The sequence below is a fragment of the Perognathus longimembris genome, chromosome 1, assembly GCF_023159225.1.
Source record: "Perognathus longimembris pacificus isolate PPM17 chromosome 1, ASM2315922v1, whole genome shotgun sequence".
Lineage (NCBI taxonomy): Eukaryota > Metazoa > Chordata > Mammalia > Rodentia > Heteromyidae > Perognathus > Perognathus longimembris.
This window is the reverse complement of record NC_063161.1, coordinates 121,237,545-121,256,642: the sequence shown is the minus strand read 5'-3', so window position 1 is coordinate 121,256,642 and position 19,098 is coordinate 121,237,545. Positions and strand designations below refer to the sequence as shown.

The window sequence follows — 19,098 nt, the reverse complement described above, 5'->3', positions numbered from 1 at the left end:
TGCTCACTAGGTAGATCCTCACTTAAAAGCATAAGAAATGGGGCTGGGGATATGGCCTAGGGGCAAGAGTGCTTGGGTTCAATTCCCCAGCACCACATATATAGAAAACGGCTAGAAGTGGTGCTCTGGCTCAAGTGGCAGAGTGCTAGCCTTGAGCAAAAGGAAGCCAGGGACAGTGCTCGGGCCCTGAGTCCAAAGCCCAGGACTGGCAAAAAAAAAAAAAGCATAAGAAATATCCATCACCCCAAATGAACAAACTGCAACACAAAACCACTAAAAACATGAAAAAGCAAGAGACTATAACTTCTCCCAAAGTTCCTAAGTCTTTAGTAACTCAGTCCAAAAGATAATGAAGTGGATAAAGTGCTGGACAAAAAATTCCAATGCCTAATTTAAAAATGACCAGTGACTTTGAAGAAGATATAAATTAACAGGTAATGAAGGAAGACAATATGAGATATAGATGAGAAATCCAGTAGCTAGAAGTTGTAGAGACTGAAACTGAAGGCAAAGAAAAATCTACCCAGTGAAATAGTAGAAACCCCTCCCCCACAAGCATAGGGAAAGACATGAACATCCAAATCAGAAATAATGCCAATAATACAGAATAGAGAGAGACTATAGAGAGCTGCAAGGAAAGAAGACCTACGTCACTTGCACAGACAAATCCACCAGAATAGCAGAAGACTTCTCAGCACAAAGTTTAAAGGCCAGGAACACATGGAATAATGTTATTTCCAGCCCTAAAAATTAACTGCCAACCAAGACTACTACAGTAAGTGAAGTTATTTGTTAAAATTGAAGGAGAAATAAAATGCCTTAAAAAATTTTTTTTATGCCGGTCCTGAGGCTTGAACTAAGGGTCTGGGCACTGTCCTTGAGGTTTTTGCTCCAGGGTGGCACTCTACCACTTGACTCACAACTACATTTCTGGCTGGTTTTTGTTTTTTGGGTTTGTTTTTTTTTGGTGGAGATAAGAGTCCCATGGACTTTCCTGCCAAGGATGCCTTTAAACCATGATCCTTAGATCTCATCTCTCTGAGTATCAGCTAGGATTACAGCAAAGAGCCACCAGTGCCTAGATTAAAAAAACTTTCTAAAAGTTCTCATGACCACTAAGCGAGTACTGTAGAAGATACTCAATGAGGAAGAAATAGTTACATAAGGACAAAAATTCAAGAAAGAATAAATCTCCCTAGAATAGACAAATGAGAATAAGGAAAAAATACTATTAGCCCAGTTAACCAGCAAAACTGTAAAATGAGTGAGAGAAAAAAGGGAATATGGAATGGCTGAAACATGCAGCAAAGAACATAGCTGAAATTAGTACAGATCTTTCAATAATAACCTTGAACATGAATAGCCTTAACAACTAGAAGGCACAGACTGGCTGACTAAATTTTAAAAAAGATACAAGCTAGGTGCTGGTGGCTTACAACCTATGTAGTACTCAAGAGGCTGATATCTGTGAATTCTTACCTCCAATAAACTACTCAGAAGAAGCTGGAAGTGGTGCTTTGGCTCAAGTGGTAGAGTGCTATAGTCTTGAGCAACAGAGCTCAAACAAGAGTGTGAGCATTGTATACTATTGTGATTAGTTAAATGACAATTTAAAATGTTTCAAAATTGCTAAAAAAGTAAATAAAAAATTACTAAATGAGGTTTATTTTCTTTAGCTTGAACAATCATGATAGTTGTTAGTCGTTGTGCAATGCATACATACACTTAAGTATCAAACTGTACCCATCAATCTATGCAATTATTTGTCAACAAAAAATTTGAAAATTAGAAAGTTGTCTAATAAAAAGCTGAGAATGAGTCTGCACCCTGCCCTGCCCTCCTCAGTGGTTCCGATAGGTCCTTCTTCTGAGCCTGAAATGACCAGTTATCAGGGTATAACACATTTAAGGTTTTTGCTCACCTGTCGATGAACTGATCAATAATGACGATATCACCAGGCTGAATCTCCTCTCTCAAAGAGCCACAAGCTGTAGTCACTATAATATGAGTACAGCCCTCTTCCTTCAAAGCCCATATGTTTGCCTGGTAGTTGACTTTTGAAGGCATGATGGTGTGCTGCCTTCCATGTCTGAAGGAGAATAAAATGGTACACAAGTGATCAGGCTGTTTTAATACAATTACAAGAGTAACCTACCACAATTTTCTCCAGGTATTTTCCACCAGAATACTTTTATTGTCAGAGGAAGAAGGAAAAGATACCAGGCAATAACTAGTCCATAAGTATTGCACATTACATATATTTATTTTCCTGACACATGCATGCAATAACTCACCTAGAAATAACACTCTAGTAATGCATGCTGTGTTTATCTTGGTGGGCATGAACACTAGGTTTCACATTATGCAGAAAACAGGTCATTATGCAGAAAAGGACAGGTGCCCAACAAGTAAAATAAAAACAGAAACCCAAAGTTGGGTGCCTATAATCTTAGCTACTTAGTAGGCTGAGATCTCAGGATTGAGGTTTGAAGGAAGCTGGAAGGAAAGTCTGTGAGACTCTTATCTATAATTAACCTCCAGAAAACCAGAAGTAGAGCTGTGGCTCAAGTGGTAGAACACTAGCCTTGAGCAAAAAAAGCTCAGTGGCAGTGCTCAGGCCTTGAGTTCAAGTCACAGGACTGGACAAAAATAAGATAAAACAAAATAAACCCAAGTTTCCAGATGAATCCCTCTATTCCTTTCTGGAAGAGCTTCACTGTGACATGCTAGCTCACAGGAAAAAGCTGTTGTTCTATCAACTGCTGGAGAGAGGCCAAACAACAGGAAATAGGGGCTGCCCCTCAAAACTCCGACAACTGTGAGGAACTAGATTCTGTTAGAACAAAGTCCTTGAACTCCATAAAAGACCTGATCCGTGAGACCCAAACAGATGCCTCAATGAAGTTGTGACAGACCCCTGAGAAACAATGTGTGCTGTGGTAAGCTACTAATTTGTAACATAGCAATGGAAAACTAATATATGCAGTCTAATTTCTAACTAGTTGATAGAAATGAGGTTTCTTCCTTTATAATAGGGGACAGCACCAGCCTTATCTACAGGATGAGGTTATAAACATTACAAGTAACCCAGTTCAGGGACTTTATGCCCTTCCTCACAACTAAAGCCACATAAGGGTTATGAATAAAGTGCTATATTATTATTATTTTGTCAATTATGGGCTTGAACTTGGGGCCCAGGTACCTGAGCTCTTTTGCTCAAGGCTAGTGCTCTACCTCTTTGAGCTAGAATGTCACTGCCATTTTCTGGTGGTTAACTGGCGATAAATCTCATGATTTTTCTGCCCAGGCTGGCTTTGAACTGAGATCCTCAGATCTCAGCCTCCTTAGTAGCTAGGATTATAGGTATGAGCCACCAGCACCCAGGTAAAGTATTGTTTTAATCTTGATAACTAGGGAAAAAAAAGAATGAAGGAAATAATTTCTTCTTGTAGCTAAAACTGAACCAGAGCTTCAGTTTTATCAGCTGGTCTACTCTTCCAAAGTTAAAGGGGCCAGTCATGAGATCTTTGATTTCCCAAGTAAATACAACAGCCCCTAAAATTCCATGTCGTAAAAAAGTGACTAAGATGTGCTGACTCCAGTACTGCATAAAAACTCATTCTTCAGCTAGGCACCAGTGGCTTACTCCTGTAATGCTAGCTACTGCAGAGGCTGAGATATGAGGATTGCAGTTTGAAGCCAGCCTAGGAAGGAAAGCCTGGCATTCTCATCTCTAGTAAACTACTCAGAAAAAGCCAGAAGTGACACTGGCTCAAGTGGTAGAGAGCTAGCCTCAAGCAAAAAAGAAGCTCAGGTAGCCCAGTCCCTGAACTGAAGCCCTGGGACTAGTATAAAAACAAAAAATCCCAAACAAAACAAAACAACAAAAAGACACTCCTTCATTATTCACTGTAGTGATGTTGAAATTTAGTTCCTGTTAGTAGTGACATCCAAAAAGCTTATAATACTTTACCTTGCAAGGAGGACACAATCAACATTTTTTATCTTCCCCAAAATCAAGGCATCAGATGGCTGTATGCAATGAAAAATGGTTATAAGTCAATGATTTTTTAAACCACATGAATAAACAATTAAAAAAAACCCTGCCACTTGAATTGGTAAGCCACAACAGGCTCATGAAACTTGTATTTTGGCAATATGGCTTAGAGTCCAGACTTCATTGATCAACATAATCATCAATATTTACTGAGTTTTCTACTAGCAGAAACTCACCAGGCTGTGTGTTGCCTCAGAGCCTGTGGATCCCATCTATTAAGGTCTACTTGAAGCAAGCATTGTCAGAGGACTGTGATAGTAAACCAATCAAATTTAGATGTGTCAAGAGTATTTGGGGGGCTGGGAATATGGCCTAGTGGCAAGAGTGCTTGCCTCGTATACATGAAGCCCTGGGTTCGATTCCCCAGCACCACATATATGGAAAACGGCCAGAAGGGGCGCTGTGGCTCAGGTGGCAGAGTGCTAGCCTTGAGAGGGAAGAAGCCAGGGACAGTGCTCAGGCCCTGAGTCCAAGGCCCAGGACAGGCCAAAAAAAAAAAAAAAAAAAAAGAGCATTTGGCATGCTCAGGAACAGATGTGATAATGAAAGGCTGACAGGTTAGGAGGCTAATGCATCACGAAGAATTCAGAACTGGAACTATCTGCTTGTGAGAGGGTTCTCAAGTCAAGGGATGTCTTGAGATCCGCAGGGAAAGGCCCAGAGAATGAAGGCTAAGAAGTGGCTGAGATAAAAACTGGTCTTGGAAGACAAAAGGTCAATCAAGAACCTGGCTGGTTTGGTTGGGATGGCCAGATGTGGACACTTTCCTAGAACAGGAGGAATGACAAGGTTTAGAAGTAAGCAATTAGAGGCAGGCAGGCACTTTCCTCCTGATTTAGGCTAGTAACACCAGAATAAGCAGCCCGTCTGAAGAAAAGAGGAGTTTTATTTCTAATTCTAGTAATATCGGCTGTCTTCTGGAACCCCAAGATTCCGCTCCTCTGAGCCAGGGCACAGAAAAATGATACTTCATTCTAGTAGTCACCATCCTGCCTCCTAAACTAATGCATATGACCTACAGGCTGCAAGTCAAGAAGCAGAAGCTGATTTGAATATACATTTATAGAATATAGTTACTGTGTCTGAAATGAATGTCTGGCTTCTAACAATATATATAGAGAATGAGAAGGCACTTTTTTTTTTTCCAGTCCCAGTCTTCTTTTTGCTCAAGGCTAGCACTCTCCCACTTAAGCCACAGTGCCACTTCTGGCCTTTTCTGTATATTTGGTGCTGAGGAATTGAACCCAGGGTTTCATGGATGCTAGGCAAGCATTCTACCATTAGGCCACATTCCCAGCCCCGAGAAGGTACTCCATTCACATGCCATGCTATCCAAACAGTGCAATCTAAGAATTGCAGTCCAAGAGCTGAGAAGTACAGATATTACTCATATGATGGAACTAAAGGCATGGCCCCGCTTCTCTGCCTGGACCAGACAGCCCTGGCTGTTAACATTAAAGCAATTGTTGCTCCTACCTTAAAGCTAAGGCTATAAGGAAAAAGGGTAAAGCTAACAGGCCTCTCCTAACTGGATATTAACCTTGCCAAATGGAGTATCCACATATTTCTCAGTTCTTTCTTCTAAAATTTCTGGGTCATCCAGGCCTGTTCCACCAATTATTCCAATCTAAGGGAGAGAAAAAAAGAGAACACATCAGGTTATTTTCATTAGAAACAAAATAATTATTTTAAGCAAATTCATTTATTCATACTCACTCTTCTGCAGACCTCTGAAAATTATAAAAAAAAAACCCTATCAACAAACATTCAAAGGCCTTAAAAAAAAAAATCAATAACTGTCAGGTGCCAGTGGCTCACACCTGTAATTGTAGCTACTCAGGAGGCTGAGATCTGAAGATGACAGGTCCATGAGACTCTTATCTCTAATTAACAACCAGAAAACCAGAATTGGCACTGTGGCTCAAGTGGTAGAGTGGTAGCCTTGAGCTAAGAGCTCAGGGACAGTGCCCAAGCCCAGAGTTTAAGCTCCATGACTGATCCTCTTCCCTCAAATCAATAACCATTTAAGGATTTAAGGATTTGTTTTTAAAAATAAGCACTATAGGGACTGGAAATATGGCCTAGTAGCAAGAGTGCTTGCCTCGTATACATGAAGCCCTGGGTTCGATTCCTCAGCACCACATATTTACAAAATGGCCAGAAGTGGCGCTGTGGCTCAAGTGGCAGAGTGCTAGCCTTGAGCAAAAAGAAGCCAGGGACAGTGCTCAGGCCCTGAGTTCAAGAGCCCCAAGACTGGCCAAAATATATAAAAAAATAAGCACAATATAGGCTACCTTTTTGGACTCTACCATTTATTTTTAACTGAATTAAAAATAAGCACAGAAAGGTACTTCTAGATTGGGAAAAAACCTAAATATAGGTAAATGAGTAGAAAACTCTTCTGACCAATTTTATTTCCCATATCAAATGGATTACAGAATAGAGTGCAGCAAACTGCTGGGAAATAAAATTTTAGTTGCAAGCATTTTTAATGACTTCTCATGAGGCCATTTGATAAAGATATGACATAGGGCTTTGCTTCCTCTGGAACTGGAGGGGAATGCAGATGCACAGTCAGTCTCCAATTTCTGAAATAATACTATTATTCACACATTTTTGTAAATTCACATGTATACATGAAAGTATGCATGAATGATACCTCAATACAATGACATCATTATATATATTTATAAAAATATTCGAAGGTAGTTTTAATTTACAATTCAAGTTAACTTAAAGTTAAAGCACCTGAAAGTTCTGGTCACCAGGTAAGATAGGGAAATGTGGCTATACTCTCTAGCAGTTAATCTAATTTGATGACTAAGAAACATAAGTAAGAACAATCACAAGGAAAAACATTAACTCAAGTGTTAAAACTATAAAATGGGTGACACTGTCCAAAAAGAAATGTACTCTTTACCTGACTTATGTAACTGTAACCCCTCTATACATCATCTTTATAACAATAAAAAACAACAACTAAAATCTAAATAGTGACAGGTTAAAGACATGACATACAATTAGAAACTCTAATAGAGGAATATGACCTGAGCTTTTTTGGGGGGAGGGGAAGGGAGAAGTACTTTTTTTTTTTTTTTTCAGAAAGAAGATTCAGGTCTGTTCTCACTGAGTAATAGCTTTGGTTTAAAGCTAGCCTAGTCAGAGAAGTACCCCTAAGACTCTTATCTCAATTAACTACCCCAAAACCAGAAGTGACGCTATGGTTCAAATGGCAGAGTGCTAGCACAGAAAGCTTCTGGGACAGGACCCAGGCCTTGTGTTCAAACCCTACAACTGATGAAATAAATAAGTAAATAAAAATAAATAAATTAAACCATTTTCAGGTTAGCTGATACGTGGATTTAAAACATGTAAGAAACGGTTCTTTCAATTTCTAGAAAAAATTAACAAATCCAGAAAAATAAAAACAACTTAGCAAGATTTTACCATAGAACTTGAGTTCACCATTTTTCTTTACTAAGTCAGCTGATGTGGTTGCCACCGTGTGGTGCATTATGGAAACAACAGCACATTGCATATTTTGTGTCAAGTATCATTACAGATGAAAATTAAACAATATTATAGTTTTCAAATTAATAGCAGTATTCACTTATTTCAGTATTTAAAACATCCACTTCAATGAAAGTATTTTTTCATAAATATGCTATTTCATGCAATCGTAATTTCTCCAGCATGGCTTTTCCATTTACCCTTCGTGTATCTCTGAAGGACCACCATTAATGAGAAGAGTAACTGCCCAGCCCATGTTCTCATCCTAAGCCACAGAGATAAGTTGCTGACTGAATTTATTCTCAGCCTTCTCTTTGGGAATGCAGTTGCTCATAAAATTTTTTGGCTTTACACTTTAACAATAAAGAAAAAAAATTCTTTTTGGCTTTGCTACTATGACTACTCTAACTTGATTGTTTCTGGATGTTCCCTGGGGCACAGCCTCTCATATTTTGTATTCAACACTGGACCTTCGGGCTTGTAAATACAAAACAAATCTAACTTTGTTTTGGAACTTCCCTCTCAATTGAGACCTACTACTCCAGCAGGATGCAATAATTATGCCAAATATCCTGCTGAAATTCAGTCTCAGCAGCTCCAAGCTTCAGTATCATGCTGGTTGCATGATGACCCAGCACTAGCAGCAATGAACTATTAATACTTCACAGGAAAGCAAGTGGCTACTGCAAGCCAGAAAGGCTAGGGTGGTCTCTGACATTTGAATGATCTGCAGATAAGCCTGCTGGGTCATCCAAAAGGCAACAGTTAGTAAAAGAAAAATCTCTATCTTTTGTGAGGGGTACAGCATAGAAAGGAGCTCTGTCCTAATCACACCAGGGAACTAGACTACAAGATGGAGGCCAGGGTGTCACTATGCAGCCAATGTCGCCATCTGCTGGCTCTAAAGCAAAGTACTGTTGGACCAAACACCCAAGATCTGGGGTCACAATGGTATCCATGCTTCTTCCAATCTACAAATTCAATAAGCAACTCAGTATTTGCTTTGTGACGATCTCTGAACATTTTACACGTCACAGGTATATGCTAAGTGCTTCAGAGGCCTTTACTTCATAATTCTACCACTTTGTAAAGTTCTATTTTACCAATAAGGGAAAAACAAAACTAATGAAATCTAAGAGCAAATCACAAGGAGCAAAGCTAGGCTAGGAACAGTTCTCTGAAGCTTCCTCATTAAGATATCTTATCTCCCAATATCTCCTGGATTCCTTTATGAACTCAGTCTCTATCAGACATCATCCATACTGAGAAAACAATGACGAGCCCCTGTCAGACCCCAGGACCAGAGCACTAGTTCTCAGGACAGGCAAGTACTGACTGCCCAAACAATGCATTCAAATCCTTAAAGAATTTCTGAATCTATTTTGCCTTGTCAGAAATTTTTCAATACATAAGCTCTGAAATAGGGACTTCCTGGTCAGTCAAGGTCACTGTCAGATTTTAACCAAGTTCCTGGTATTTCCCAGACAAAAAAAAAATGCCCGGCTAACTCCCTCTAAAACAAGAGTCAAGATCAGACTTCTCAGAAATGGTCAAAGCATTTTACCCAAAGGGTTGATTACCTAGCCAGAATGTTTACTTTCAGCAAAGGTGAAAATGGTGCATACCAATTCCTACCCTGTGTCTACTTTCATTGGTGACCCAGGAGACTTTACTTTCCGGTCTCAGGAACTGTTCTAACCTGGGCAGTGCTCCACAATGGTGTTTTCAAAATACTACAACCCTGAGCAGCAGAGATCAATTCATGCAAGAGCCAGAGCTGGCACAGTTCCTGATCTAAGCATTTCAGCCCTTCAGCTCTGGTTGTCACTAAAAAGTGTGATAAGAGGAGCAGACAGAGACGCCTTCATTACTAGGCCAGCTTGGCTTGGAAACAAAATCTGGGTAGCCTAGCTATATGGGGTAGAGTGGCCAAACACCTGTTGAAAATTACCAATATGATCCAAAGGGCTAGCTGGTGGTCAAATCCTGCTATAGGAATTTCCTTTGTAGGGAAGGATAATGTTCTGAAAGGTGTTCCTCCTATTCATAAGAACACTACTAACCCCTAGTGCATTACAGTGTGACTTGGAATATTTGGAAGATTTTTTTTTTGTTATTGTTGGTCGTGGGGCTTTAACTCTAGGCCTGGGTGCTGCCCCTGAGCTCTTCAGCTCAAGACTAGTGTTCTACCATTTTGAGCCAGAGAGCCACTTCTGGTTTTCTGGTGGTTTATTGGAGATAAGGGTCTCATGGACTTTCTTGGCAGGGCTGGCTTTGAACCAAGATCTTCCTATCTCAGCCTCCTGAGTAGCTAGGATTACAGGTGTGAGCAACTGGTCCCCATCTGGAAGATGGGTTCTTTTAAAGAGGTAATTAAAGTCAAATGAGGCCACCAGGAGAAGCAAAGACACACATACAAAAGCACTCTTCCTTTTGCATGAGCCCAGCATTAGTAGCTCATGCTGTTAATCATAGCCACTCAGGGGGTCAAAAACTGAGAATGCAGTTTAAAGCCAGCCTGGCTAGGAAAGTCTATGAGACTCTTATGTTCAATTAACCATCAAACAGGCAGAAGTTCAGATGTGGCTCAAAGTGGTAGAGAGTTAGCCTTGAGCAAACTTAAGGAAAGTGCCCAGACGGAGTCCAAGAGAAGTGAAGACACACAGAAAACATAGCCATCTACAGGCCAGTTAGAGAGACTGCAGAAGACACTAACTGATGGTAATAAGACCTCCCATGATCATGGGTTGGCAGAATTAGTACTGTAAAAATGTCTATAGAAATGAAAGCAATCTGTAAATTCAACCCCAAGGTCATTCTTCATAGAAACAGAAAAAAAAAATCAAGCTAAAACTTAACATGGAAGCATGGAAGGACAAAGATTCTGAAATAATCTTGAACAAAATGCACAATGCTGGAGGCATCACAATACTGAGCTTTGAATTATGCTACAGAGTCATAATAATAGAAACAGCATGGTACTGGCACAAAGGCATACCAGAAAATCAAATGCACAGGATAGAAAATCCAGGAATAAAAAAAAAAAATCGCACAGCTTTTAGGGCCATAGAACATGTGATGCTGAACAAAACAAAACAAGAAACAAACAGTACCGCGTTTCTCCCTTTCCCCTTAAAAAAAGAAAAGGTATTAGTCTACAGAGTGGAAATTCTCTTAAAGATACACTTCATTCCTGAAATGGCCTATCAGTTTTTGAGGAAGATTTTCTTCAGAGCTTGTTGTATTTTCTAGAGCTCCCCATTGCCTCTGGACCAGCATTCTTTCCAATCAGCAGATGTATAACAAATCCCCTGGGGAGCTTTCAGTGCCAAAGCCCAGGTCTCAGATCCTGGTTAATGTGCAAGGCACAATTTACTTGAGCTCTCAAGTGGTTAGGATGCACAATCAGAATTGAGTACTCTGCTAAGCAAACAGATTCCCCCTTTGACCCTCCAAGAGCAACCCATCAACATTTTGATCTTAGTTTCTTCCTAGACTCACTTTGGACTCACTTCTGGTCCCCTGAACTGAGACATCATGTTATTTGAAGGTATCTAGTATGAGGTAACTATCACAGCAGCCAAAGGGAAGGAATACCCAGAGTACGACTCACCTGAAGAGCTTGTTCCAAAGTACAGGAACCCACTGTTATCCAAGTACCCTTTGGTTAGCTATGTCAAACAAAAGTCAGTAGACATTTAATATCCTGAGGCTTGTTAAAGCTGAGATTACTGGGCTCCACCTCCTGAATTACTGGTTTAGCTGGACTGGGTCAGAGACTTTCTAACAAATTGTAGGTGAGGCCAAGGGACTGTACACATTGAGAACCACTATACATGTCCTGGAGACAAATGCTAGAGAACTACAATTACAATCACTGTAAGGTGGCTCATTCATGCCTGTAATCCTAGCTACTCAACAGACTAAACTTGGGCAGGCAAGTCCATGAGACTCTTATCTCTAATAAACTACTCAGAAAAATTGAGACACGGAGCTATGGCTGAAGTAGGAGGGCAAAGGAAACTCAGAGACTGCACCCTAGGCCCTGCGTTCAAGCCCCAGAACCAGCACCAATTAAAAAAAAGAGAATCGGATCCAGAGTCTGTTGCAGACAAGCCTTTACCTTATCTGTTTTCTTATCTTCTTTGCCAATCTCAGTAGTATTTCTATTTAATGCTCAGATCTATCATTAGACTTATAATGCTGCTGTTTTTTTTTTCAGGGGAGGGACTAAGGATGTGCTGACACGCTCAGGACAGTCCTGCAGAACTGTCCTTACCAAAATGCCTTCGTGACCCAAGGTGAGGAAAAAAAAAATTAAGGCCCTGGTCATTACTTTTCAAATGGTACCCGAGTCTTACCTCCAATTTCAGATCACCACTTTCAGGCTGAAGTCCTCTGTCAGCCATGGACAAGACAGTCCCAAAGAAAGCTTTCTAGAATTTTTTTTTCAAAATATAATTTTATTGCTATTATTAAGGCATAGAACAGAGGGGTTACAATTCCATAAATCAGGTAATGAGTACAATTCTTCTTGGACAATGTCACCCTGTCCTCTGCTTTCCCCCAAAAGAAAACTTTCAAATCCTATTTCCACCAACAACCCATCATGACCTGCTACGTGTAGTGAGACTATATCTCTTCTATGTTACAGAAAATTTAACTTAAGTTACTTCTTTATTTCCCAGAGTGAAAACTGAACAGCTGGTGGGAGAACTGTAGTACATAGAAAGAGCCCTCTAGAATGGCCTCTGAATGCTGCAGACCTGCTTGTCCTTCTGTCCTGTCATATATGTCACTTGCTCATGGCAGAAGCTGGAAGACTATGTCTCCCCTGAGGTCTTTCTAAACAATGCCAGTGTTAATCCATGGATCCCCCACATGTAGCATCTTCACCCCTGTCTGGACCACATCTCCTTGTAGCAAACCATACAATGTCTCAAGTACTCTTACTCCAGTCACTTTCCACCCTTTCTAAATCTGCACCTGATTTTACATCTACAGTACAAAGGCCTCTCAGCACTCATGACCAGATCCCCCAATCAGCAGTGTGTTAGAGGAAGGAATCCTTTATTAACCAGTCAGTCATGGCCTTTTAGTTTCTTAATTGGAAACAATTCTTCAGTGCGGCCACTTTTTGGTTTCACAGGTCAGAGTAGAAATCAAACTGTCTCACTCCCTGCCACTCCCCATTCTACTCATTGCAAATTTTCACCTGCAGCTACTAGCTGAGATCTGGGCTCCAGTGCCATGGCTTCTGGCCAGATTTAGCTCTTCTCTTACACAGCAGCCAAGCAATCACTTAAAACTGTAAATAAGATATTACTTCTCTTCAGAACCTTTAATAGCTTCCAAAGCATTTAGAATCAAATCCAAATTCTTTTTTTTTTTTTTTTTGCCAGTCCTGGTGCTTGAACTCAGGGCCTGAGCACTGTTCCTGGCTTCATTTTGCTCAAGGCTAGCACTCTACCACTTGAGCCACAGCACCATTTCTGGCTTTTCTTTTTTTTTTTTGCCAGTCCTGGGGCTTGGACTTAGGGCCTGAACACTGTCCCTGGCTTCTTTTTGCTCAAGGCTAGCACTCTGTCACTTGAGCCACAGCGCCACCTCTGGCCTTTATCTGTATGTGGTGCTGGGGAATCGAACCTAGGGCTTCATGTATACAAGGCAAGTACTCTTGATACTAGGCCATATCCCCAGTCCTCAAATTCTTTACTAGTCTAGTCCCCTGAATTTTCACATGCACCAGCACTGAGATTGCTATTTATTTCTAGGACACAAAGCTTACTTCTTCCTCAGACCTTGATGCTGTCTTGACAGAAGTCAGGTCCCCAATCTCACATCAGCTTCCCATTAATTTGCTAAAGTTACTGTAACAAAATACCATCGACATAGGCAACAGAAATTTGTCACATGTGCAAGCCAAGAAATCCAAGATCAAAGTAAATTTTGTATTGGAGAGGGCCTGTTCTTGGATTCATAGATAGTGCTGCCTTGCATGGTGGAAGGTGACAGAGCAGCTCTCTGGAGCCTCTTTTATAAGACTACTGTTGCCATTCATGAAGGCTAAGTCTCTGGGGTAATGGTGGTGCTGGGTTTCTTAGCTCATCTCTTTCATGCTCTCACTACCCTGAGCTGAGCTATAAGATCGCCATCCTTTCATTTCCAAGCACACTAAATGACTAGATGAAATAGGGGTGATGAGTCAGGTGACATGCCATCTGCCAGTGACAAAAACGGAGCTCAAGACATAAAAATATATCTATTATGCCCCCAAATTAAGTGTCCAATAGGTTTGAGGAGGCAGCCTGCTTTGTGTGTGTACACTACATTCCCCCTTCCTAAGGATGAATAACCTCTTTACTCACACAACAAAATAGGACGTAGGAACCACATCAGATTTCAGAAATAACTTCCATCTTGGTGGAATGCCAGGCTCTAGACCCAATTCTGTCATTATCCAGGCCTTTGCTTTAGAACACTGGACATCTCAGTTGACCTTTCAAGGCCTCAGCTTTACATCTGCAAAAAAGGGTGGCATGGTCTTGAATGAATGTTCCACTTCCACTACTGTGTGACAAAGGGACAGTAGATAGCTTTTATCAGCCTATTTTGCTGTAGATACTGACACTTCATATTTCCTATATATATTTCCATAGCAGTCTGGAATTATTGGCAGATACTAAAAAAACAGATTCTCAAAAACAAAGTTGTCACTGGTTCTATCCTTAAAGAGAGCAATCAGCAGGCAGTGCTAGCACCATTTATACTTCTTAGTTTTACATCCAGTAGCCTACCAAGACCAAAAATACCTATCATTCATTATTTACATCTGTGCTTCAATCACATTGCCCACTCGGCAATACTTGAATTTCACAGAGGAACTGAGGGAGAATACATCAGGGAGAATATTCATCTCTTTCAAGTGACTTAAATCCATACCTCTCTTGCTTTTCTCTGCACCTTACATGCATTTGTGCAAGGGAAAGGCAGATAGCTGTGTCCTAACAATAAACCTAATGATTTGATTATTGGAGAAAAATTCTCAATTTCAGCTTCTCTATTTACAAGTACTGACATTTAATAACATAATTTTAACCCTCCTAGCAAATTCTGAACTAACCCTCACCCCTCCTTGTAGACAGCCACTTAGGGGAACTTACAAACTTTGCAAGAGGTTCATGGAAACCCTCTCTTGTCTCTTTCCCCCCGACTGACATGGGAAAACCCTGCCATAAATATAAATTTCTGTTCAAAATTGCAAAAGAAACATCTAAGTCTGACTGCAATACTTTCATCCCTTCCTGTCTTCATTAGTGAGTGGCGCCTGCTAATCTAAACTGACTGCAGAGATATACCTGTTCCCAGGAGAACTGTACACCGAAGTGCAAGGCATCAAGAGATGCCTGGAGAAAGCAGAGACCTTAAGTCCCATGGCCCTGAAATTTCTAAAAGTGCTGTGCACTTAGGCAAGAAATACAGCCTGGTTTTATTATAAATTTTCCCTGTGTTCTGGAATTCTACTCTCAGTCTGTTTTAAAGGCTCCAGGAAAGCTCTCTGAATCTTTGAGAACTCATTCCCTCCCTTTGGCCATAGGTTTCCAACACACAATGATCCTTTATAACTGGACCTCTGAGGACCCAAGGCCGGAGAAAATTGAGCTGGAACTTTCAAGGTTTTTAGACAAAGCAGTTTCAAGCTAGAAGCCTCCAAACAGGGAGCTAAGCAGCATTAAGGAATGTTCCCAGGGCTCCTCTGCGATATTAAAAAATAGCCTCAGAAAGTCAGGCGCCAGTGGCTCACGTCTGTAATCTTAGCTATTCAGGAGGCTGAAATCTGAGGATTCCATTTCGAAACCAACTCAAGCAGACAAACCTGAGACTCTATGTCCAATTATCCACCAAAAGCCAGAATTAGAGCTGTGACTCAAAAGGTAGAACACCAGCTTTGAGCGAAAAAGCGCCCAAGGCCGCGAGTTCAAGCCCCAGGGGATGGACACACACACACACGGACACACACACACGAGAGAGACAGAGACTCAGAACTCCCACAGCATTTGCGTTGCAGAGGGAAATCTCAGCATGGAGAAAGAGCAATCTAAGTTTGATGGAAAAAAGCCGGAAGCTTGCACAAGAGCAAGGGCGCCTTTCTCCCACGTGGGCTGCCGACAGTCAGGGGAGTCAGGGGGCGGAAGTTCAAGTCTCGCATGGACGGTCACAGCCAGACCAGACGAAGCACCCGCCGTTCCTGCCCGGAACATCTCCGGAGAGAGAAGGGTGGCAGTGCGGGCGCCGATAGGCTCCCCCAGAAGGGTGAGGGGGCACTCGGGCGGGGTCCTCGGGGGAGGCGTGGGGGGGGGTCTCACCTTCACGGGCGCGGCGGTGGCGGCGCCCGAGGCCATGTCTGGCAGAGGAAGCGGGCAGGCGCGAGGCGCGGGGCGCGGAGCGGGCCGGGCAGCGGTGGCGGCGGCGAGGGCGTGCTGCGCGGAGTCCCGGGCCGGCCCTGACTCCTCCTCTTCCTCCCGGGGACAGCACGATTGGCTGCTCCTGTGGGCTTCTCTCCGGTCACCCCCGCCTCAAATCCAGCTTCCCGCGTCCCGCCCCTCTGGCAGACCTTTCCGGTGGCCCGGGCTTCTTTTCTTTTTGACTTCCTCGTTGGCAGCGAAGGATCGCTAGGGTGAGGCGCTTCTATTGTTTCTGACCCTGTGCTTTGCGCTTTCATTAGTTAGCTCACCGAACTTTCATCGAGGCCCCGTGAGGAGGAGCGGCGCGCGAAGCTCGGCTCAGTCTTAGGTGCCCGGGTGGCTGCAAAAATCAGGCCCCACTGCGGGCCTGAAGTTCTCGCGGGAGGCGAACGCTCACGGCGGGAGCTGGCGGGCTGCAGAGATTCCTTCCCGCCACTCACTAGCGGGCGAGGCGGGGCCTGGACAAGGGGCGGGGCCTGGCTGGGGAAGGGCGGGGCTTTCTCTTCCTGCAGCTGAAACCTCCCTTAATTCTGCTATAGGGAGGGATCCATCCTTAAACTAAGCCTATAGAACTCTAGATAGAATAGGATGCTTGAGAAATCACTAGGATACACGAGACTAACTATTATCATATGAAGAACACGAGGCTGAGAGCCTTTAAAAAGCCTTCTCAAGCCACGTGCTGGTGGCTCACACCTATAATCCTAGCTACTCAGGAGACTTGAGATCTGAAGATCACAGTTCTAAGCTAGCCTAGGTGGGAAAGTCCTTGAAATTCTGATGTCTAATTAAACACTGGACAAATGAGATCATGCAATATTTGTCTCTTTGTGCTTGCCTTATTTAATTTAGCATTAATGTCTTCCAGGATCACACCTGCTGTCACTAAAAATTCCTTCTTTTTCCAACTGTCAATAGTGTTGAGTGGCATATCAGTCGTACATTTCCTTTACCCACTGATGGACTGAACTTAGGCTGCTTCCATATCTTGGCTATGCTGAATAGTGTTGCCATGAACATGGGGATACAGAGGTCTTTTTAAAGTAATGATTTCATGCCTTTGAATGTATACCTCATATTGTTATTGTTGGATCCAAAAGTATTTATGTGGTTTTTTTTGAGGGATCTTTGTACTATTTTCCACAATGTTTGTGCATTGTGACTAAGGTCACAGTGTGCAAGTGTTTCTATTTTTTCTTATCCCCACCAATGCGTGCTCAGTCATTTGTTTCTTCCTTCCTTCCTTTTTTTTGTTGGTCATGGGGCTTGAACTCTGGGCTTGCACCCTGTTATTGAGCTTTTACAATCAAGACTAGCTCTCTACTACTTTGAGCCATAGTGCCACTTCTGGTTTTCTGGTGGTTAATGGGAGATAAGAGTCTCTCAGACTTTACTGCCTTGGGCTGGCTTCAAACCATGATCCTCAGATCTCAGCCTCCTGACTAGCTAGGATTACAGGTGTGAGCCACTGGCTCTATTTTTTGATAACAGACTTTACAGTAGGTATGAAAGGGTATCTCACTGTGTTTTTAACTTGCATTTCTCTGGCTCTTTTGCTCGTATATCTGTTGGCCATTCATATGTTCTCTTTTAAGAGTGGATATCCCATTTTCTTCCCAACCTTAGAGAGAAAAACTTTCAACTTTTCACTGAAAAGTATGATGTTAACTATGTATGGGCTTGTTAAATATGACCTTTGTACTGTGGAACATGCCTTTTATACCTAATTTGTTGAGTTTTAACATGAAAAGTTGTATTTGTCAAGATTTTTTTCTGCATCTATTGTAATAATGTTATTTTTTTTGTCTTGTCTGTTCATGTGACAAATTATATACTAGCAAATTCAGAAGAGAATTAAAAAGGCCAAATCAAATGAGATGTATCCTGGGAATACACAGATAGATCAATATGTGCAAATCAATGAGTATACTTTAACAAATTAAGAGGGGAGTAATATGGGGGTCGGTCTTAGTCACATAAAAAGCTAAGGGAAAACTTTTTGATGGGTTCCTGAAGCACAGTTCCTTGAAGGGGGGGAGGGGACAGGAGATAGGAAAAGGTACTAAGTTTAAAGCCAAGGAATATCATTCTACAGAGATATGGCATTTCTGTGGTATTGTCAATTATTTCAAGTGGCTGGATTTAGAAGTAGTCATGGAGTATTGACAGTTATTGGAGAAAATCCTAATCCAACTGAAATGGGGCAGAGGATATAGAAGGGAAACCTGAGAACTTCATAGGCCTCACCCAAAATCTTGTAGCAGATGCAAGATTTTATTCTAGATATCTGACAGTGCTTGCCACTATTCAGTTAAAATATTAGACAGAAAGACATCTTTTCCCTAAAAGAATATACCTCCATTAACGTTGTCTAGCTCTTTATCTAAGAATTTCATGCTTATAGTATACTTAAAAACAACAACAGGAAACATTAAGTAGTCCTCTGTGCTTTCATTCCTGGATTATATAATGTTTATTGTGCATACTCCTCTTTTCTTCCCTTCCCTTCCCATGCCTCCACTCCTCCTCCTCTCCTCCCCTCTTCCTTGTCCCTTTCTGCCCTCTACTTTCTCCACTTCCTACCTCTTTTTCTCCTGTTTCCTTTCTTTTTCAAGTTACTTTTAAAGCCAGCTGCTGTAGATTTGATATCATTATATTGATGGACTTTAGGAACACTTCAAAACATGTTTTTCTTTCCTAGTTTCATTGGTAAAAATTTTTGTACTCCAATCATCTCAAATAGATTTTTTTATTTTTTTATTTAATTGATTTTTTATTTTTGTACAGAAAGGTTGTAGTTACATAAGTCAGGTAATAAGAACATTTCTTTTTGAACAGTGTCAACCCCTCCCTCATTTTTTTCTGTTTTCCCCTCTAGTCCCCCTCCCCCACAAGTTGTATAGTTCATTTTCAAAAAATAGTGTCTACTGAGTATCACAGATGAATTAGTTTACCCTTTGTTCTACCATTTCTATGCTTCCTGCTACCCTCCTGAAATCCTTACATACAAGACAAAAAAGGTACAGAAATCAAAACAGTATCAAAAGGGAAAAAACAAAAAACCCC

At 41.5% G+C, this 19,098-nt stretch overlaps 1 protein-coding gene across 1 annotated transcript in view; it reads right to left on the bottom strand.

Annotated features, from left to right (window-relative positions):
- The window catches only part of LOC125360540 (methylthioadenosine phosphorylase), a 37,682-nt gene extending 21,295 nt beyond the window's left edge, over positions 1-16,387 (bottom strand). The window contains exons 1-4 of the mRNA XM_048358587.1: positions 15,934-16,387; positions 5,598-5,684; positions 3,974-4,032; positions 1,922-2,089 (exon numbers count right to left, since the gene is read on the bottom strand). Coding sequence (XP_048214544.1) covers positions 1,922-2,089; positions 3,974-4,032; positions 5,598-5,684; positions 15,934-15,969 — 350 coding nt within the window. The 5' untranslated portion in view covers positions 15,970-16,387. The remainder of the gene's footprint in view (positions 1-1,921; positions 2,090-3,973; positions 4,033-5,597; positions 5,685-15,933) is intronic.
- Between the last annotated feature and the right edge of the window lie 2,711 nt (positions 16,388-19,098).